The sequence below is a fragment of the Capricornis sumatraensis genome, chromosome 14, assembly GCF_032405125.1.
Source record: "Capricornis sumatraensis isolate serow.1 chromosome 14, serow.2, whole genome shotgun sequence".
Classification (NCBI taxonomy): Eukaryota; Metazoa; Chordata; class Mammalia; order Artiodactyla; family Bovidae; genus Capricornis; species Capricornis sumatraensis.
In genome coordinates this window covers 80,119,000-80,141,891 of record NC_091082.1, presented here as the reverse complement: position 1 = coordinate 80,141,891, position 22,892 = coordinate 80,119,000, and the positions used below count along the sequence as shown (strand labels likewise).

Below are 22,892 nucleotides of genomic sequence, written 5' to 3'. Positions count from 1 at the left end.
GGCTTCTTGCTGGAAGAGGAGAGTTTGAGACCGTGGTAGACTATATGCTCAAGAATGGAATAAAAATGAATTCCTGGGAGTGCAGGTCACCCGTCACCTCTCAGGGCTGTGCCTGCAGCCTCTCCTGGCTGCAGTGGGGCTCGGTGTGCCCTGATGGTTAGAGGAGAGGAGAAGTCAGAGAAGGACGCCCAGATCAGTTTCCCCAGGGCCGGGCCTCCCTTGTTTTTGTGGTGTCTGGAGCCGTTCTTGTCAAAGGCTGAATCGAGTGCATATCTTCTGTCCTCCAATGTGTGCAGCTACAAGTTCGCAATTAAGGCATCCACTTCCCCTCTGCATTTCAAGGCAGCCTTCAGCCTAATAAAATCATGTCAGTGTAACATCCAGAAAACTTATGTATGCTCTCTTGGCTTTTCGTTTGCTTGCTTTGCCTTGTTTTTTGATGGTGCTGGGTCTTCATTGCAGCATAAAGGATCTAAATTCCCTGAGTGTGGATCACACTAGGGCCGCCGGCACTGGGAGTGCAGAGTCTTAGCCACTAAAGTACCAAGGAAGTCTCTCTGTTGTTTTTGTGTGTTGGTCTAGGATACATCAGGAATGACCCTCTGCCCTGGATTTTTGCAGGGGTGAAGGGTGCAGAACCCCTTCTTGGTTTTCTGCGTTGGGCTAGCTTGTGGCCCCCACAAGCTATATTCTTACTCTGGGACAGAGTATTCTAACTCGGACGTGACTTTTAAAAAACTTTAATTGAAATATAATGTGATTTACAGTGTTGGCAGTCGTTTCAGGTATACAGCAAAATGATTCAGTTATTTCTGCTTAGTCACTTCAGTTATGTCCAACTGTTTGTGACCCCGTGGACTGTGGCCCGCCGGGCTCCTCTGTCCATGGGATTCTCTAGGCAAGAATGCTGGAGTGGGTTGCCATTCCCTCCTGCAGGGTTTCTTCACCCCTTCCAGGGATCAAACCCACGTCTCTATGTCTCCTGTACTGGCAAGTGGGTTCTTTACCACTAGCTGTCTACTTGTTTACTCTTTTTAAGATTCTTTTCCTTTATAGGTTATTACAAGATATTGAATATAGTTCTCTGTGCTATACACTAGGTCCTTGTCTGTTACCTATTTAATATATAGTAGTGTGTGTCTGTTAATCCCAAACTGTTAATTTATCCACCTCCCCCCGCCCCCCTTTCCCCCTTGGTAACCATAAGCCTGGTTTCTATGTCTGTGAGTCTGTTTCTGTTTTCTAAATAAGTTCATTTGTATCCTTTTTTAAGCTTGCCGGTATATGTGATATCATATGAGATTTGTCAGACATGATTCTTTTCACCCAAGAGCACTGAGTGTTCCCAAGGCAAACTAAACGAACTCTCCATTCGGAGATAACAGCGATAATGAGAAGTTATAAAAAACGTTGTCTGGGGGACTCTGAAAGGTTTTAAAAATGGTGGTGCCATCCGATGACTTCTTTCGTTTCCCCTTTAGATGCAGCAGCAGGAGCAGAGCTCGCCGAAGACCAGCCTTTCCATCCTTGCCTTGGGGCTGGGCCGTCTCCTCTTCTACTGGTGGCTGGCAGAGCTGATGGTGCATCTCATGTACATGCATGCCATCTACAGCAGTGCCTCCCTCCTGAGGGCCGTCTCGAACTGGACCTTAGGTAACTGGTGAGATCGCCGGCGGTAGAGCAAGCGTCAGGAGCGAGCTTCACGGGGAAGCTGGTCAGAGAGCAGACAGGGGTGTGGTTGCCTTCAGCAAACCCTGTATTTTTTAACCATGTTCCTCTTGTGGCCAAGATGACGCATGAGTGAAGTGGCTGACCGAGGTTAGGGCCAGGTTTGTGGGCTGGGAGCCAAGGATGGTAGCAGCCCCTCTTCCTGATGGAATTCCTGCTAAGCTCAGCTGGGTCTACATCTTCCTGGTGTGGCCAGCATTGCACTGGACAGGAGTCCCTGCTAAGAGCTGGTGCTGTAAGACCGAGTTCTGTAGTCATCCTTGTTTTCGTGTAGGATGTAAAGCAGAGTATAAAGCTTTAGAGTCAGACAGATACAGGCTTTATTTTCAGATTGAAGTGTAGTTGATTTACAACGTTGTATTAGTTTCGGGTGTATAGCAAAGTGATTTGGTTGTACATATGTGTGTGTGTGTGTGTGTGTGCGCGCATGAGCACGCACGCACGTGTGCTCTGTGCTTAGTTGCTGAGTCGTGTCCGACTCTTTGTGACACTATGGACTGCAGCCCGCCAGACTGGGCTCCTCTGTCCATGGGGATTCCCCAGGCAAGAATACTGGAGTAGGTTGCCATGTGCTCCTCCAGGGGATCTTCCTGACCCAGGAATCAAACCCAGGTCTCCCGCATTGCGGGCAGATTCTTTACTGACTGAGCCAGCAGGGAAGCCCATATGTGTATATATACACTCACACACACATGTGTGTGTAGGTAAATTCTTTTTCAGATTCTTTTCACTTATAGGTTATTACAAATATTGGGTATGCTGCTGCTGCTAAGTCACGTCAGTCGTGTCCGATTCTGTGCGACCCCATAGACAGCGGCCCACCAGGCTCTCCCGTCCCTGGGATTCTCCAGGCAAGCATACTGGAGTGGGTTGCCATTTCCTTCTCCAGTGCATGAAAGTGAAAAGTGAAAGTGAAGTTGCTCAGTCGTGTCCGACTCTTTGCGACCCCATGGCCTGCAGCCTACCAGGCTCCTCTGTCCATGGGATTTCCCAGGCAAGAGCACTGGAGTGGGGCGCCATTGGGTATAGTTCCTGGTAGATCCTTGTTGACCGTCTACTTTATGTATAGTAGTGTGTGTCCGTTAATCCCAAATCAGTAATTTATCCCTCCCCTCAATTTTCCCTTAACTATAAGTTTGTTTTCTATGTCTGTGAATGTATTCCTATTTTGTCAAAAGTTCATTGGCATCATTTTTAGACTCCACATGTAGGTGATATTGGGCTTCCCTGATAGCTCAGTTGATAAGGAATCCGCCTGCAATGCAGGAAATCCCGGTTCAATTCCTGGGTCAGGAAGATCCCCTGGAGAAGGGATAGGCTACCCACTCCAGTATTCTTGGGCTTCCCTGGTGGCTCAGCTGGTAAAGAATCTGCCTGCAATGCGGGAGACCTGGGTTCGATCCCTGGGTTGGGAAGATCCCCTGGAGAAGGGAAAGGCTACCCATTCCAGTATTCTGGCCTGGAGAATTCCATGGACTGTATAGTCTGTGGGGTTACAAAGAGTCAGACGTGACTGAGTGCCTGTAACTTCACGTAGGTGATATCATGATATTTGTCTTTCTCAGGCTCACTTCACTTCGTATGATAATCTCTAAGTCCATCCGTGTTGCTGCAAATGGCAATATTTCGTTCTTTTTATGGCCGAGTAATATTCCACTGTGTGTGTGTGTGTGTGTGTGTGTGTGTGTGTGTGTGTGTATATATTTGTATAAAATATATACACCACATTTTCTTTATCCGTTCACAGTCAGCTGTAGGTTTGAGCCTCGGCTCTATCAGCCGCTAGTGGGCAGCCTTTGACAGTTTGCTGCAACTCGGCGTCTTCGCCTGTTCAATGAGCAGACTCACCTTTGCAGGATTGTTTGGAAGGATAAGTGAAACCATGTCTGGTAGATAGAATTAATGGTACATGCTCACGTAGGCCCCTCTGTTGGCCCTTATTTCTTATCTACCCATTTCTTTTGAAGGAGGGCATGGCAACCCATTCTGATATTCTTGCCTGGAGAACCCCCATGGACAGAGGAGCCTGGCAGGCTACAGTCCATGGGGTCGTAAAGCATTGGACATGACTGAGCAACCAAGCACAGCACTCATTTCTTTATATCTGCATGTAGGTGGGGTGGAGGTCTTATTTCCTCAGCAGGACACCCTATTAAGTCTCTAGTAAAAGACTTCTCCGTGTAATGCCACTGTTCTTATTCCTCTGGCAAAAACAGCAGAGAACATGCTCCTTTCTGAACAAAATCTCCCGTTTCTTTGTTTGTGTTCCTTTCAAGAGCTTCCGCGGTGGCTGAATTCAGCTGTGTGGTCTGACCTCCAGCCTGGGGCTCCGATGGGAAATGGGTGGTCTTCCGGTCAGATTAAGCTGCTCTCTGCCGGGGGCAAGAGTAATGGCCTGACTTCTTATCTATTTGGTGATTTATAGATTTTTTTTGTTTTTTAAAGAGAAGTCTTGATTGCCCTTGTTATCACACAGGCTTAATCAGAATGTTTTAAAGGAAGATGCCTTTCAGGATTGGGAGAATGCTGAGTCGTTTTAATGAGAGTCCCTTCTTCCCAAAGAAAATCTTTTTTTTTCTTAGTTGGAAGCAACTAATAATCTAAGGCTTTAATGATACACTTAGGCAAACAAAATAGGATTAAATGATGGCTTGTGCTAAATCAGATCCCAATTGTACTGCATCCAAATTAGGAGATTATCCATTTGGATGATTTTAACTATGAAAACTGGATAGCAGAACTTGAAATGGTGCTTAAACAGTAAGGAAGAGCTGTTGTCTCAGACAGCTAGTACTCTTAAGGTCAGAGCTAAGGGTGGTAACTCCAGTGGCTAAAAAGTCATCAGTGATCCATTTGGGCGCTTATCACTCAACTGAAGAACTAACCAGAATCCTAGAAGTCCTTAGTTTGTACCCACAATTCCATCACTTTTCACCCCCCTCCACAAAGTAACCTGATCTTAGGGTTTATCATTCCTTTTTTTTTTTAAATAAAAAAAAATTTATTCTTAGAGCCACTTTAGGATTAGAGCAAAACTGATAGCTCAGTGCAGGAATTTCCCATCTGTCCCCTGACCCGCACGTGCACAGCCTCCCGCAGTATCAGTGTTCCCACCAGAGTACATGTTACCGGCGATGAACGTACAGCGACACGCCATTGCCCAGAGTCCCTCTGTGTATTAGATCTGACTCAGTGTTATATACAGTCCGCGGGCTGTGCAGGATGTGTCCACCGCTCTGATACACGCAGAGAAGTTTCAGAGCCCTGACAATCCCCAGCGCTCTGTTCATTGCTCCCTCCCCTTTAATCCCCAGCAACCGCTGATCTTTTTAATGTCTCCATACTTTTACCTTTTCCAGAATGTTGTGTAGTTGGAATCATACAGTATGTAGCTTTTTCAGGTTGACATCTCTCAGTTCAGTTCAGTTCAGTTCAGTTCAGTTGCTCAGTAATATGCAACTCAAGGCTCCTCCATGTCTTTTTATGGTTTGATAGCTCATTTAATTTTAATGCTGAATAATATTATCTGGATGTACCAGCGTTTATCTGTTTGCCTAGTGAAGTATGTCTCAGTTGATTCTAAGCTTCGCGGTTATGAATAAATTTGCTACAAACATCCACATGCAGGTTTTTATGTGCCTGTAAGTTTTCAAGTCCTTTGAGTAAATACCAATAAATAACCACAAGGGCTTGATTTTATGGTAAGAATATGTTTATTTTTGCAAGAAACTGACAAACTGGTCGTTTTTTCCCAAACTAGCTTTTTTTTTTTTTTTTTAGTTTTCCAAAGTGGTTGTATCATTTTGTGTTCTTACCAACAAAGCATGAGAACCTGTTTCACATACTTGTCAGTATTTGGTGTTGTCAGTATTTTGGATTGTGGCCGTTCTAATAGCTGTGTAGCAGTATCTTATTGTTGCTTTAATTTGCAATTCTCTAGTAACATGATGTAGAACATCTTCTCATATGCTTATTTGCTCTCTGCATATCTTCTTTGGTGAGCTGTCCATTCAGATCTTTGCCCGTTTTTAAATTGGATTGTTCCTTTTTTAATTGTTGAGTTTTAATGGTTCTTTGTATATCTTAGAGGCCAGTCCTTTACCAGATGTCTCTTTTCAAATATTTTCTCCCAGTCCGTGGCTTATCTTCTCATTTTCTTGACAGTGACTTTAACAGAGCGAAAGTTTTAATTTTTATAAAGTCTAGCTCATCAGTTATTTCCTTCATGGATCTTGCATTTGGTGTTATATCTTAAAAAGTCACCACCATGTCTGAGGTCGCCTAGGCTTTCTCCTGTGTTATCATCTAAGAGTTTTATAATTGTGTGTTTTATGTTTAGGTCTATGAGCTATTTCAAGTTAACTTTTGTGAAGGGTGTAAGAAATTAGACATGAATTTCTTCCAGCACCATTTGTTAAAAACACTATCTTTGCCCCATTGTATTGTCTTTGCTCCTTTATCAAAGATCGATTGACTGATTTATATTGATGAGTCTATTTCTGGGCTCTCTACTTGGTTCTGTTGATCTTTTTGTTTATTCTTTCACCAATATCACACTGTCTTGATAATGTAGCTTTAAAGTAAGTCTTGAAAGAAAAGTAAGTCTTGAAAGGAAGGCAGATAGGTGCAGGCCTTCACCTCTCATCGTTTCTTCCAATGCAGGTAGATTATTCTGAGTCTTTTGCCTCTGCATATAAGCTTTAGAATCAGTTTGTTGATATCCAGAAAATGACTTGCTAGGGTTTTTATTTGGATTGCATTGAATCTATAGATGGAGTATGGAAGAATGAATATCTTGAATATCGTGAGCTTTTCTTTCCACGAACTGGCTATTTATTTAGTTTTTCTTCAATTTCTTTTTCTTCAGAATTCAGTTTTTCTTCAGACTTTTATAGTTTTCCTTCAGACTTTTATAGTTTTCCTTATATATAACTTGCATATATTTTCTCATATTTTTACCTAAATATTTTTTGGTATTAATGTAAATAGTACTATGTTTTTAGTTTCAAATTCTATTTGTTTATTGTCAGTAAATAGGAAAGTGATTGACTTTAATATATTAACCTTGTCTTCCCTAACCTTTCTACAATCTCTTATTCCAGGAGATTTTTGTTGTTGTTGTTGTAATTGTTTCTTTGGGATTTTCTACATTGACACTCGTGTCATCTTTAAGCAAAAGTAATTTCTTCCTTCCGAAAATATATAGGACTTCCAGTATTATATGGAAAAGGAATGGTGAGAAGGGGCAGCTTTGCCTTCTTCCTGATTTTCACTATCAAGTATGATGTTTTTAATTCAGTCTCAAACTAGAAAGATTCTATTTTCTTGCCATTAAGTATTATGTTCGCTGTAGGTTTTTTGTAGATGCTTTTTCTACTAAGTTGAGGAAGTTCCTTTCTATTCCTAGTTTGATGAGAGTTTTTTATCATGAATGGGTGTTGGATTTTGTCAAATGCTTCTTTCTTGCATATATTGATATTACCCATTTTTTCTTCTCTAGCTTGTTGTTGTGATGGATTGCATTAACTGATTTTCAGATGTTGAATCAGTCTTGCATACTTGGATAACTCTCATTTTTCATGGTGTATAATTGTTTTTATATATTGATGGATTGGTTTGCTAATATTTTGTTGAGAATTTTTGCATGTATGTTCATGAGAGATATTGATATGTAGTTTTCTTGTAATATTCAATTCAGTCGCTCAGTCATGTCCAACTCTTTGTGACCCCAGTGTATCCTTAAGAGTTGTCCTAAATGAAATGGAGACAAGCCTTTAGGCCCACGTGTCCTTTAGCCACTGGATGTGGGCTATGTCAGAAAGGGGTATGACCTTGGATGAGCCAGGTTTCTCGAGGAGGCAGTCCCCAAAGCAGCTAACAGCTGAGAGTTTTTCTGGTCACATTTCCGTCGACTGGGATAACAAGCTCTTCCTTCCTGGAGAAAGATCTGATTAGGATAGCATGGTTTCCACCACAGCAGTTTTCCGTGGAAGTGTCCCCTTGGTCGCTCAGAGCCTTGCTTTCAATAGCTGCTTCTTTCTAGGTGATTACACACAATTATGATTTGATTAGCCGTTTCAACACGGTGCGCGGAACTTCCAGAGTCTCGCTGATTATTACTAGCTGGATTTTTACTGCCTTAAGCCTCCAGGAATCCGGATAATCAAGATTTCCTAGCTTTCCCCTCTAGTATCTGCTTCTTAATCAGTCAGTTTCTTCCTTGGAAGTAGCAAAAAAACAACTTTGGATGATTGATGCAGAAAATCAAATGCCTTCAAAGGAAAATGGGTAGGTAGGTAGTTCACAGAATCACAGGGAGGGCTGGACACCTGAATTCGGGGCAGGCAGCCAGGAATCCAAGCCCAGAATATGCCACTGGGCTCTTCCGTGAGGGGGCCACTGCCCTCAGCACAGCCTCCGCTGGCACCACTCTCTGTACCCCGAACTGTCCACATCGTCACTGGCCTTGGGGTGCCATTTTTAGTGGCAGTGCCACCAGAGTGTCCCTGTCTAAAGGGCAGAGCCTAAGTGGAGTGCAGGGGAGTCTGGGGAAGCAAGTGTCTGGCAGAGTCTACTTTTCTAGTAGGAAGATTGCACCCACGACAAGGACTTGTCAGATGGGGAGTTAATTCCCTGAACACAGCAGGATAGATGCTGGGCCTCTTTACGCCTTCCCAGGAGCCTTCTGTCCTGTCTCCATCTGGGTTTGTTGATTTCCACGCCTGCTGCTTAACTGCTGTCCAGGGAAATTCCTTTCTTCGTTATCCTGGGGATTCCTTTTGCTTCTTGTGTGTGTCGGAGGCTTGTTCCCCGGCATACGCGTATTCTTTTAGTTGCTCCGCCTGTTTTGACAAAGTATATCCCCCAGTAACCTTTCTGAAAGAATATGCAGGGGAGGTCAGTTAGGGATTTCCTACATGTCTGAAATGATTTTATTCTGCCCTCTTCATGCTCTTAAAAAGGTGGTGAAGTGTGGTCCTCATGGTTGGAAATCATTTTTCCTCCCCAGCGTTTTGAGTGCGTTGCCCCGTTATCTTCTGGCTTGTGGTGCTGCAGTTGAGTCTGATGTCATTCATTTTCTGCATCTTTCGTATGAAATTTGACTTTTGAGCCTCCTTTCTGGGAGCTTTTAAAGTCTTCTCTTTGTCCAGGTGTTCTTAGTCACCCAGTTGTGTCCGACTCTCTGCGACCCTGTGGCCTGTAGCCCGCCAGGCTCCCCTCTCCATGGGATTCTCCAGCCAAGAATACTGGAGTGGGTTGCCATTGCCTCCTCCAGGTTCTTCCCCACCCAGGGATTGAACCCATGTCTCCTGTGTCTGCTGCATTGCAGGCGAAATCTTTACCTGCTGAGCCATCGGGGATGCCCTCTGTTTGTCTGGAATGCTCTAAAATTTCATAATGTTATGTCCTGGTTTGGGACTGTTATATTTTCATCATTTGAACTAGATAGAGGTTCTTTCGAAAAAAGAAGCTCATTTCCTTTAATTCTGGCTAATATTCTTGAATTATTTTGCTAATGCTTTCCTTACTTCCATAATTTAATTTTAATTTTTTAGCTCTTTCTTTGATGCCTCTCATTCAGTTGTTGGACCATTAATTTTCTAATACTTTTTCTTTTATTTTTTTCATCTCTCCCCCCCCCCCCACTCTGTTTTCTGGGCTATTTTCTCAACTGTCTCCTCTTAATCCATCTATTTCTTTTTCTTTAAAATTTTTAGCAGTTTTAATTTTCATGAGCTCTTTTTGTTCTTCCAGTGTTGGTCTTTCCTAGCCTTCTGTTTTCACGGATCATGGTAGCTTTTCTTAACTCACTGATGATGTTACTAATGTGTTTGAAGGGGACAGTTCTTCTAACTCACTGATGATGTTGCTAATGTGATTGAAGGGGGCAGCTCTTCTCTTTGCATTGCTCCTCCTTCCAGGCTCCTGCTTTCTCCTTTGTTTCGTTGGCCTTTCATGTTAATGAATGAGTCACTCTTGACCCTTTATTTTTGAGAGTGAGGCTCGTAGAGGTAGGGACAGAGTTTCTTGCTTCAGTTCAGTTCAGTCGCCTAGTCGTGTCTGACTCTCTGCGACCCCATGGACTGCAGCATGCTAGGCTTCCCTGTCCATCACCAACTCCTGGAGCTTGCTCAAACTCATGTCCATCGAACTGGTGATGCCATCCAGCCATCTCATCCTCTGTCGTCCCCTTCTCCTTCTGCCTTCAGTCTTTCCCAGCATCAGGGTCTTTTCCAGTGAGTCAGTTCTTTGCATGAGGTGGCCAAAGCGTTGGACCAGATTTCTCTCTTACTGACTGTCGTAGCCCCAGTTAAGCTGCACATAATGGAAACCTGACTGCAGCAGTAGCACGACCACGTAGGCAGTTGTTTTTCTCACATAACAAGAGATGGAAGGATGGGCAGCTCAGTGCTGGTGCAGCTTCTTACTGGAGTGGGTTGCCATGCCCTTCTCCAGGGGATCGTCCCAACCCAGGGATCGAACCTGGGTCTCCTGCATTGCAGGCAGATTCTGTACCATCTGAGCCACCAGGGAAGTGTAGCTTCTTTAGGGAGTTACAAGTGACCCAGGCTCCTTCTAGCTCTCTGTAGCTTGTGGTCTCACAATGTCTCAGGCATTATAAGAAGAAAAAAGTTGGAAGACACAAAGGTTAAAGGTGAGTTTCAAATCAGCTTTACCTTTTATTGGAAAAGCAGCAGTTTTCCCAGAAGCCTGATGGAGTGGAAAGTTGGTTACTACGCACATGTCAAGAAAGGGAGACATTTAAAAATGGGCCTGTGAGGTTAGCTGTGAGATAACGCTTGAGATAACGCTTGAGAGCCGGTCTTTCTGTGACTTTTTATTCTCATTATTACAAATCGTCATTCCCAACTATGTGCTTTCTTGCCCATTCTCCACTCCTGACCATAACTTCTCCATGATTGTATGGTCCTTTGCTTTCTCACAAGTTGAAGAGAGTGTATATGAGAGTGTGTGTGTGCGCGTGTGTGTGCACTCACGTTGTATTTGTATGAATGTGTGTATGTATGTACTCTTTGAATGTCTCATACCTGTATGCTTGTCCCAGTGTATCTGTTTTTAAAATTTTTATTGCAATGTAGTTACTGTCATTTGGATTATACAGCAAAGTGAATCAGCTATACACATACCCCCTCTTTTTTGGATTTCCTTCCCATTTAGATCAGTGTGTCTGTTTTGAGTGAAGCTGTGAGAAGCTGAGAACACTGCTTCCTGTTATTGGGAAAAGATCTCTTCTCGTTTTCTGAGGCGATTTCTTTGTGGCAGCCCCCTTTGCTTGGGGCTTCACTTTCTTTTAGGACCCAGACTTTTGAGAAAAAGGGAAGAAAAAGACTTTTGAGTGGCTACTGAAACTTGGAGGCCAGATGTTCGTTGTCAAGTTTTGAGGGGGTCGGGGTGGGGAGCTTATTTTTCTGACAGACACCACCTGAGAACTTTTCCCCAGCAGCAAAGGCTTCTGTGTACATATTTGTCAGATGTTGATGCCTCTGAAGCCAGAGCAAGATGCAAAGATTAGAGTAGCTTGTTCTGTAAAAATTTCTTATGCAGCCTGGAGGATAGGTAGACGGGACCACTCAACCAGCAGACCCCTAGAGCAAGTCATCTGAGACTGTCACTTGTAGCCTCTGTGGTTATACTCGCCTCTCTAATTATCCCATCTCCTGTGGCATTCTTTTTAGATTCTCGGTCATTCTCCGTAGCCAACAGTCCTCAGTGGTTAAAGTCTGAACTTGGGTTGATATCCCTAAGGGAAAAATGATTAGGTTAGCTGTGTTAACATTTCTAGTCCACTGCACTGTTTGATTTGTGGGAAGTGAGACCTTACTTCTGGATATTTTTGGGTAGTTAAAATTCACTAAGAAAATGTACTCAGCCTTCAGAAGCATGGATGATGAATTATTTCCTTCCAGCATTTCTTAGCAGGATCTCAGGCTCACTCAGTGTCCTTACAAATAAATTAAAAAAAAAAAAAATCAAGACGCGAGATCTTATCATGCTAACAAATCTCTTTCCTTGTCTGCAGACCTATGACCAAGAACATAAATACTATTTGCTCTTGTGCTCTTTACCCTTGAGTCTGTCTCCAGCCATGTTCCTGGCAGTTCTGCTGCAAAAATTATGAACATTAGAATCTTAGGGATGGAAACCAGAAATTTCATAGAGCTTCAGTTCAAGAACTCCTTATAGCATCCAAGGCTAAAGGTATAGTTCCAGGGCCATAAAGATGGATCGGCCGAATACAGCTAGTCCCAAATTATTGTCCAAGACAGGAGAATAGAAGCCAGGGGTAGAAAGTCCAGTAGGCTTTGAGTTGGGTGACCAGGGTCATGAGAACTAGGAGGCTGTCCTGAATTGCTAGAAAGGAGTTCTGCAGGTGAAGATGAGGTTTTAGGAACAATACTGACTAAACGAAATGATGAGTTTAAAGCTACAGTTACAAGGCTTATTGCTGCTGCTGCTGCTAAGTTGCTTCAGTCGTGTCCGACTCTGTGCGACTCCATAGACGGCAGCCCACCAGGCTCCCCTGTCCCTGGGGTTCTCCAGGCAAGAACATTGGAGTGGGTTGCCATTTCCTTCTCCAATGCATGAAAGTGAAGTTGCTCAGTCATGTCCGACTCTTAATGACCCCATGGACCGTAGCCCACCAGGCTCCTCCATCCATGGGATTTTCCAGGCAAGGGTACTGGAGTGGGGTGCCCTTGCCTTAATAGCTTATTAGAAGTTATCAAACTGGGACTACAAAGAAATTATAAATACACAGAATCCCTCAGATTTCTACCTGTAAGGCACTCAAGGGGTTCTGCAGCTGATCAAGGAAAAAGACTTGGGCAGGAGGTGGAAAAGACTTGGGCACGGAGGGGGCAGTAGTGTAGCAGCTTTATCTGGGTGATGCTCTGGCAGGCTGAGCTCAGGGGAAATCCCTCACGGTGTGAGGGACTGTATTGTGGAGGTCCAGAGGCCGTATTGTGGGGGGTGTCCCCATTCGGAAAGGGAGGAGGGCAAGAGAGCCTGAGAAGAGTGGAGTCAGGGAGGAGGGGGCGTCTAGATGATGTGGCTTAACACGATGCCCCCGAGGCTTTGAGTCCCAGCACCGAAAGGCTGCCGTGGCGTGGGGTCTTTGTCGCCCTGAGGTGTGTCTGTCTGCGGCTAGTAGGTCTCAGCACAGTTTCACAGGGTGTGCAAAGCAGGCACGCTCTAGGTGGCAAAAGTGTCTGCTTGTTTAGGCTATGTTTAAAATAACTGGATGTATAAAAGTTTGAGTTTGGCACTAGTGGGGATTTGGACTGATGGGCCTCAGCCAATGTGAAGAAAGAAACGATGTTTAGGAGTCAGTACACAGAAGCCAGTGTCGGCTCACTTATGTAACGCTGCCTCCTCTCAAGGTGGTGCTATCAGTGCGTCGGCATTCTGGATAGGTCCAGCGGAGGGGACAGACCAAAAGCAGGTCACGACCCACCTTGGGTCGGAGAGTATGGCCAGGAGGTGGAGCCCTATATCAAAGGAACTGTGCTGTCATTATTCACAAATGAGCTAAGTGATTCTCACCTTCTTTGGTTAGGTAACAAGGATGTCAGGGTGAATAAGGCAAATTCAGCCCCTGTCCTGGCATAATGCATGGTTTAAACAGTGGTTTTAAAAAATTAAGGGGAAAAAAAACCAATTCAGGGTGATAGGTCCTGTGCTGGTGGGAGTCCAAGGTGCTGTGGAAGCATAGAGAAGTACATAGCTCAGTCTAGGGGGGTCTGGAAAGGTCTCTCAGAGAAAGTGATGCCGATGAGGAAACCTGTAGGGTGATTAGGAATTAAACAGATAATGGAGGAGGGAAGAAGGATTGGGAGAAGGATGCTCTAGGCGGAGGAACCAGCGCATCCAGAAGTCTGAAGACGAAAGGTCTACGGGCGTATTTGAGAGGCAGAGAAGGAAGTTCAGCACGGCTAGAAGCTCTTGTGATGTGTCTGTATGTGCATTTTGATGGAAAGCAAGATTGAAGTGGAGGCAGGCAGACAAGAGGTGATGGAAAGTTTCATGCTCTGTGATAATGAATATAAAAGCAGATTTGGGAGATTCATGGGGTAGAATTGACTGGCATTGCTAAACCGTTGGCTCTAGGGGGTGAGAGAGACAGGGTGGAGTCAGGGAGGGAAGGCTGGAATTCGGCCTTGGGCATCTACCATCTACCTTTTAATTCACGTATACTGAGACTCTCTACCCGGACACCCTTGCAACTAAACACATCTCCCCAACTCTCCTGGGAGCCGCTGACAATTACAAGCAGCCTCTATCAGCTTCTCTGGGGGTGGTGCACTGCATGGACGTATGTGCTGGTGTTTAAAGACAAGTCTGAAGTTAAACTAGCCGTTGCCTGTGTCGCCTTGAATATGTAGAGAATTTCTGAAAACTCAGTGCAGGGTACTTAGTTTTCTTTTGTTCCTGGTTCTAAGGTTTCTCGGCATTTGAGATTGGATGTGAGTTCTCAGTTACTCCATTGCTTCTGAATTTTGGCTGATTCTAAGGGGTGGGTGGGTACAGTTAATTAATCACAGGCAATAAGACGGCTTCCTTTCTGGCTTCTGGCTTCAGACATTCTTATCCTTTGGTCTTTGAATCTTTTTGAAAATTTCAGGTCAGTTTCATAAATTTTGTTAGTTGCTCTGAAGGGTCATGAGGAAGACACAATGTCTATTGTCTGTGAATTTGCAATGTTTTGGAAGGGACAAGCAGGTGGATATCCTGCTAATACTCATATTTTTCTGTGCTCTTAAGGGTTAAGAGCACAGAATAGAACCTGTCTGGGAAATAGGTTTGTTAAATCCTTTCGCTAATATCTGTTAATGATGAGCGGATATGGATCGTGACCTCCATGTGACTGGGTCTCTCTTTCATCGTTGTTTGCCTGTCATAGAATAAGTGCTCCGTACATATTTGTTAAAAGGATCAGCAGCGAACAAATGGATTCTTTTGTTGACTTTTCTGTTGTCAGCCATACGTTTTGCTTTTTAGTTGATGTCTTCTTCAAGGCATTAATGATGCAGGGAAATTAATGGAGGGTGATGGTTCAATGCTAAAATGAGATTTTTCTTACTCATAATGGCTTTTGTTGAATACTTGCAAAAAAATTCCTCTGTGTGTGTGTTTTATGGGTTGTAAAAAATGTTGCCAAACTAAGAGCACCTAATGGGACAGGATGAAGGAAAGCACTTTAACTAAGGACAGAAGTGTCTTGGAGGCAACTCAAGGAATCCGTTGTTGGTGATCTGCAGATGCTTTTGGTTTGAGCAGCAGTGTGTGTGCAAGTCAAAAAAGTGTTATATTTTGTTCTGATGCCGAGTACAGAGGGTGTCTGGCAGGGGAGGCAAACTCAAAAGAGAGTATGCTGAGAGAGAATGACCAGCTGACCTGGTTTGTCCGGGATGGTCCTGGGTTTGGCACTGAGAATCTCCTCCTGGAAAACTCCCCAGCCCTAGACAAACTGGAATGATCGGTTTCCCTGTATGAGAACTCAGAGTTGAATAGAGAGCAGATGGAAGTGGTACTTCCGCACACTCAGGCCAATGCGTGTTTAAAGGAGAAGGGTTGTCAAGAATGGCTTCCTCAAGAGGCCTATGGAGGAGGCACCCAAGCTGGTCCTGCAGAGTCCAGTTTTGCACAGTGAGAATTACTCTCAAATGGAATGGTTTGCAAAGACCCCCTGGGCACCTGGTACATTGGGCCATCATCCCCTCATGGTCCAGGGATTTCTTTGGAGGTGAAATATTTGGAAGATTTTGACCTCTGAAACTTTAGAGCCAAGTTTGACCTACAGATTGTCTAACACGAATTCTACAGATTAGCAGGCTCCGAGAAACTCAGTGGCCTTTTCGGGGTCACTGGGGGTTGGTGGCCAAGTGTGGGTCGGAGCCAAGTCTGTTGATTTCCAGGCCTCTGTTCTTTCTGCTGCGCTCACCAGTGCATGAGTGTTGCCAGCCAGGGCTGATGGAGGTGTCCTGTGAAAGGGGTGAGACTGTGAACCGGTGCTTTCTCTGCCTTTGTGATGTGGATGGATGGTAAGGAATGAGGACTAGGAGGGGGCCTGTGGTCACGTTTTGCAAGTGCAGTGCTGATTTTAGACAACAGCAGCTTGTTGAATGGCCTGAGAATCTTAAGAGCTGCTCCGGGAGGCCTCGGGAGGTAGGGGTTGGTTATTAGGAAATCTCATGACTGCTGGGCCTTCCCAGGCAGGCAACTCGGTGGCAGTTTTCACAGAACTGCAGGTCCAAAGGTCTCTGCCAAAAGAGGCCTTGCTTGCTTCCCTGGTTGATCTTTCTCTGCACCCTCCTGAGGCCAGTATCTTACGGAAATGCATTTCTAACAGCTGCATGCTCACCAGTGAGTCTGCTAGCAGTGCAGAGAGTTAAATCTGCCAGTTGCCTTCCACTTGCCCCATTTCTCTTTTGTTTCTCATCCAGATTATTTGCAGAGATTTGCGTGTTGCCCTGTTTTCCTTCCAACCTACTTTTTAACTGAATGTATTCTGAATTTTTCCGCATGTGATGAAATAGTCTTTTAAATTCTATGCCCTCAGAGGATGGCTTTTGCTAGTTTGATCGCACTTCTTCCTATGATTTTACTGTATTGAGTAAAAATCAATTTTACTGTGGAAAATTCTGCTCTCTTGCAAATAAAGCTTCTGAGAGCGTATTTGCACAAGCCTTTCTGAGCTCATCCCTCCTGATGGTCCTGAGGGAGGCATCCTAGGTCAAAGGTTTTGGCTCCTGTGGCCAAACTGGTCTTTGGAAAGAGAGGCCATTTTTCTTCCCCTGGGTCAGCAGTGTTTAAGCGTGAGTGTGGAGGGCAGTGATTTTTTGGTGCCATTTGTATGTAGAAGGCGTGTATCCTCTCTGCCTTCACCCCTTCCCTCCCCACGCCTCCCCGCTTCTCTCTTCCTCTCCCCCTCATCCTCTTTTCTTGACTCTCTTCCTCTGCCTTCCTCCTGGTGGGGGGTTGAACATCTCTTTGCCATAGGACAGCTGTTAGAGGTTTTATCTGAGAGAGTTCTGGAAGAAATGGCTGTCAGGCTGCCATCCGAGCAGTGAACTGTGGCAAAGCAGGATGGCCGTGGGCCTCGGGAAGATGCGTTGTCAGGGGAGGGGAGGTGAGTCAGGCAGTTTCTCCCCACGTTTCTGAAGCGGGCTCTTCTAAAAGACAGCGCTCCCCTCATGGGAGGTTTGCTGAGTATCCTGGAGCTCCACTTACCTGACCGTGGAGGTCATGAACCCATCACTTATCTGTACGGGTTTTCATAGATAGGATTCCCACCAAAAATAATCCATAAACAGTCTATAATAGGAAGAGCAAAGAGTTTTATTTGAGCCAAGCTGAGGACTATAACCCAGAAGACAGTCTTCCAGATTACTTGAAACAGCTGCCCCAGAGAAGTGTGGTTTTCAACACAGTTTGACATCTTGTCAAAATAAAGAACATCAAATAAGTCAGGGATACATGTATTCAAGGTTAAAAAATAAATGAAAGATCATGTACGCAGTGAGTCAGTATGGCTTTGGCACCTGGGAACGTAGTCTGATCTTTGAGGGAGGGCCAGCATTGGCATCCCAGGACAGGGATGCATCAGTCTTTATTTTTAACATGAGATTCTTTACTACTAGTCAGCGTGCCCTTTTCTTTAATAATCAAAGCAGATGGGCAATGTATGTTTGATAGGCTACAAACAGGCTGTTTTAGTTAGCATAAAATTCAAGTTAATACCTGTATAAGCCAGAATGACTTCCTCAGACCTCACTATATGAAAATTTCTTTGATCACCACCAACTTTCCTCCTGCTCCCCAGATAACCTGTGTTCCAAGCTTTTCACACACCTCTTACCCGTTTATGGAAAGCATTGTAAGTTCATCAGAAACTTGAATTGTCGGGCACTAGGAATAGCGAATGAATTGAGACTTTGAAATTCTGGGGTGTAAAACCTGTTCTAGAACCCTGCGACTTCTGTGAAAAGCGACACCTTTCCACAGTGGAGTGATAGATTTCCACTGTGCTGAAATAAAATCAGACTGATCCTCTTTAACAAAGGCCGTGTGACTTGGCTCCTCCCCACCTCCCGAGTAGCCTCTTACTACCCTGTGCTTGCCCTCTCTTCCCCACCAGGCTGAGCTTCTTGTTCTTTTTTAGACGTTGCCAGTGTTGCCTGATTTCAGGGGACCATGCTGGGCTCTTCACTGGCTCTTCCGGTTGGAACGTTCTTCCCCTTCATCATTGTCTATCTTCTTGTCATTTGCACCTCAGCTTAAAGGTCCTTTCCCAGAGAAGCTTTCCAAATGGAAATAGCCAGTCAGCGTTTTACATCACCTGATTTTATTCTCTGCTCGGGGCTGATCGCTGTCTGAATTTTCCCTTGTTTGTCTCTCACCACTGAATATATGTTCCATGGAATACAAACCTTATTTAAATTCATCATCCTTAGCCTGTATGAGAAAAGAATCTGAGAAAGAATACATATTTGTATATGAATAATGGAATCACTTTGCTGTACACCTGAAACCAACACAGCGTTGTAAATCAACTATACTCCAATAAAATTTTTTAAAATGTGAAGTAGAAATCTTAGATCAAAAGATTCATCCACACTGTAGCATGGAAAAAAAAAATTGTCATCCTGGTGTTTCCAGTGCCTAGAGCTATAAGTTGCTGATAATTGACATTCCGTGACTAGTTGTTATTACAGGAATAGGGCTGTTGGTCAGGCAAAATTCCTTTATGTTCACTGCTGAGAGCTGGCTTCCTTTGTAGACTGGCTTGGGGTTCAGAGAGATGAGTTTTAGTCATAATCCTGCACGTGTGCTAAGTCACTTCAGTCACGTCTGACTCTTTGCGACCCCGTGGACTGTAGCCCACCAGGCTCCTCTGTCCGTGGGATTTTCCAGCCAAGGATACTGGAGTGGGGTGCCATTTCCTCCTCCAGGGGATCTTCACAACTCAGGCATCAAATCCACATCTCACCGCGTCGGCAGGTGGGTCCTTTACTGGTAGTGCCATGTGTAGTCACTAATTCTGCGATCTTGGAAAAACCACTTTCCATCTCTGATTCTCAGTGTCTTTATCTGTAAAGTGAGAATCATAGTATTTACCCAAAGAACCCCAAAGGGTGCTTGAGAGGAGGAGTTGTGGTAAGGGCTGTACAAAATCTGTGTAAACGTCTAATCATTCAACAAATGGGAATTATCATCACTTATTTATTGGAAGGACATGGAACTACCATGATGCCTCTAGAAGCTGGGGAAAAAGGACAGGGAAGCCTATTATAAACAGCAGGGCATGGTGTCAGCGCACCGTGGAGCAGAGATGTGGGTCTTGGTCAGCACTGGACTGATGGGAGCTTCACTGGAGGATTTATCATCCCTGTGAAAACCTTCTGCCAACAGAAAGGGAGGTGGTTTGGCCAGAACTCACCTGGGAAGTATCCAAAGTCTTGATAATACTCATTTAGCAGTTGACTGGGGAGGGATGAGCCACTGTTCCAGAGATTCGCGTTGTCCCATCCAGCAGCAGAATATTCCAGCTGTGGGCAGACGATGCCATCTCTCAGAGCCGGATTCATTAAAAGTGCCCTGGTTTCTTCTCACTAAGCAATTCTTAGTGCCTGATAGATTTTCTGTGTGGCTGACCAGAGAGAAAAGTGGCTCTCTTAGGGAGAATAATGAGGGCAGAGTTACCTTGCATGGATGCTATGCATGCTAAGTCGCTTCAGTCGTGTCCAGCTCCTTGTGACCCCATGGACTGTAGCCCGCCAGCCTCCTCTGTCCATGGGATTCTCCAGGCAAGAGCACTGGAGTGGGCAGGTGATAGTTCTCACCCTATCTTGGTACATTGGTGTTCGAGTATTAGAGTCTGTCTCTGTGAGCTCGGTGGATATGCATCTGCCCCTGGGCCCAGATCTGCCCTCAAGGAGCGTCCAGATGGGGGTGGTGTGGAGCAGCCTGGCTGGGGTGACCTGCTCAGGGTACAGCTGCCTTGTCCAAGGGCACCTACTCGGTATCACGGCTTTATATTTGCAGTGTGATCTTGGTTTAATCTGATGTTCTTTCTAGCTGGAGATTGCTGAATGTGGCAATAGATTTGTGTGTGTGGGGGGGGGATTATCTGCATCACTAGTTCAGGTGGACGTACTAGAAAGGGCCAGGAGGTGGCAGTAAAAGCTAGGCAGTCATTTGAGCAATTCCAAGTAGACCGCGCTTTATTAGTCCAATTTCAGCCTCTCCTGGGCAAATTTACAAGGTCTGGAAAGTGGGGGTAGAGTGGTGGTGCCTGGGAAATCCTGTGGACAGTGGAGCCTGGCCGTCTGCAGTCCATGGGGTTGCAAAAGAGTCAGATAAAATTTAGCGATTAAACCACCACAACAAAAAGGGTGGTGGTGTTGCTGCTGGACCAGAGAGAGGTAGTCTTATCAAAGTGACCATTCCTATCCCATCATCACAGTGTCCATGAGTCTTACCACTCCTAAGTTCTTCTCATGAAACTCTGTAAAATAATAAAAAATCTTAACATACTCTAATATCCAGATTTTTTGGTAGAACATGTGTATATAGGGTGTCGATCAGATTTCACTGGATTTTAGCTGTGAGTGCCTCCTAGCCCCTTAGCTTCTAGAGAACATGAGCTTGACTTCTCATCTCATTGACTGAACAGAGCCCAGTGCTCTTCTGAGACTTCCAGTTCATGGCCTCCCCTGTCTCTCATCTCTTGCTTTGGCGGAGTCTATTCTGTTTATTGAATTTATTTATTTACTCGATAGCAGTGATCATTATCTACTCTGACAGCCATTTCGTATATATTATTTTTAATTTTAATTTCGTGGCTGCACTGGACAGCATGTGGGATTTTAGTTCCAGTTCCCCTACCCAGGGGTGGAGTCTGCACCCCCTCACATTGGACGCGTGGCGTCTCAACTAGTGGACTGCCTGGGAGGTTGAGGGATCAGCTGCGGTCCCCGCTGTGCATTGCCTTCATTATCACTGGGTACTCGGTTCTTTTCTTTGCTTAGTGCATACGCGTGCGTGCAAACACTCGCAGACAGACAGATGCACGTACAGACACCACCTCGCCCCTCCCCACATCCCGAACTCAAATCTCTTCAGGCAAAGCGTTGGTGCGTTTTAGAGGATTTTAGTAACGGTTTGGCAGAAAGTCACATGAACAACTTGAAATGCACAGCTGGCGCTCCCTGGTTCCTCTGCCGGGTCTGGGACTCAGGCTGTGGTCCCGGCCATGCTGCTCCATTCTTCTCTCTGCCCTCCTCCTCCTCCTCTTTCCGCCCTTCTCCTCTCGAGGAAAAAAACGACCCCCCATTTTCACATAGGTAGATCTTTCTGAAATAAAGCAGATCACCTCACTTCCTGCTTGGTTCCTCAGGTCTTTTTTACTGTGCAGTTGTGTTTCTTAGCGGACGGATGACCCTCTCTGATCCCGCCTTTCCCGGCCCTGAAGCTGCAGCCCCATTCCTGGCAGTACTTCTCCCCCTGGCAGATTGGAACATTTAAAAACTTTTATTGAAATATAGTTGTTTTGCAGTGTTGTGATCATTTCTACTGTAGAGCACAGTGATTTGGTTATACGTATGTATACGTTCTTTTTCATACTCTTTACCATTATGGTTTATCCAGGATATTGAATATAGTTCCCGGTGCTGTCCAGTAGGACCTAGGTGTTTATCCATCCTGTATACAATAGTCTGCATCTGCTAACCCCAAACTCCCGATCCATCCCTCTTGCACACCCTTCCCCTCTTGGCAGCCACAGGCTGATCTCCATGTCTGTGAGTCTGCTTCTGTTTTGTAGATAGATCCATTTCTTGGACCATTACATATCCTCACGCTTTGTGCACGTCGTTTCTTGAGGTTTCCTTCATCTGACTAACTCCTCCCTCAAAGCAGCTCACTTTCTGGACTCCTTCCCCAATGGCTTAGATTCTGACGATGGCTCCTTCCAGCCCCAGTGACTGGGATGAATGACTTTTGATTAGGAGAGCGAAGTTGAGTGTTCTGATCCCGAATGGTCACCAACTTTTAACTCTGTGCATATTATGGGAGTTGAGATGGGCTCACTGATTGTGAAATGTCGTGTAAGTGTGAACCGTGCTCAAATCGGGTTGTGGTCAATGAAAAAGTAATGGTCATTTCATTCACGTCAGTTCAGCAAGGTTTCATTCAGCCTCCAGAAGGGAATTCCTATCCACTCATTCATTCTCCAGACCTGCATTAGGCACATATGGGATGCCAGCTACTGTGTAGGGGCCAGAAGTACAGAGATGAAGTAGAGGTGTCCAGGGCCAACTGCATCTATAGTTTTTGAATTCAAGAGAAATATCGGTGTTAGAGTTGCGTGTTTGGGGTTCATAGTGAATGGGTGGCCATTAAAGCTGTGGGAGCAGGTGATACCAGGTGCGGAAAATGCAAACCGCGTAGATCGCTGGGGTGCTGGGCATAGCCTGCTTTTCAGATATTTTTTTCTTGTGAAAGGAAAGGTGCCCAGAGTGAAACTTTTGTTTTCTGAAAGGTTGAAAGAAATCATTTTATATCTTTTATCATTGGTACCTTTTAAATCATGTTCACATACTCTAAGGACTATCACAATAGCAGAGGGAACATATACTGTAATGAGTCTATAGGTTAAATGAACACATCGGTAAAATCTAGAAACATTTTTTCCTGAAATGTTAACAGATTTGATAATTACCTGAGGATTTACTATTTGAGGAGGCTTTGATAATTTTCAGTGACTCCTTACACTATGAAATAGAATGGTGTTAAGTTTTAGTAAGCGATTTGAGCACGACTTAAATTTCTTGGTTATGTGTATATATTTTATTGAAGTACAGTTGATTTACAGTGTTGTGTTAGTTTCAGGTATACAGCAAAGTGATTCAGTTATATGCACATAGATGCATATATTCTTTTTCATATTTTTCCATTGTATGTTATATAAAGATTACAAGATATTGATATATAGTTCTCTGTGCTGTACAGTAGGTCCTGTTGTTTATCTATTTTATGCATATGTTAACCCCAAACTCCTAGTTTATCCCTTCACCCATCTGGTCCCATCACTTCATGGCAAATATTTAGGGAAACAGTGGCTGACTTTATTTTTCTGGGCT

The 22,892-nt window shown here is 44.6% G+C and overlaps 1 protein-coding gene across 1 annotated transcript in view; it reads left to right on the top strand.

Annotated features, from left to right (window-relative positions):
- HHAT (hedgehog acyltransferase) overlaps positions 1-22,892 on the top strand; it is a 361,616-nt gene that overhangs the window by 91,302 nt on the left and 247,422 nt on the right. Inside the window, exon 7 of the mRNA XM_068986339.1 lies at positions 1,482-1,653. Coding sequence (XP_068842440.1) covers positions 1,482-1,653 — 172 coding nt within the window. The remainder of the gene's footprint in view (positions 1-1,481; positions 1,654-22,892) is intronic.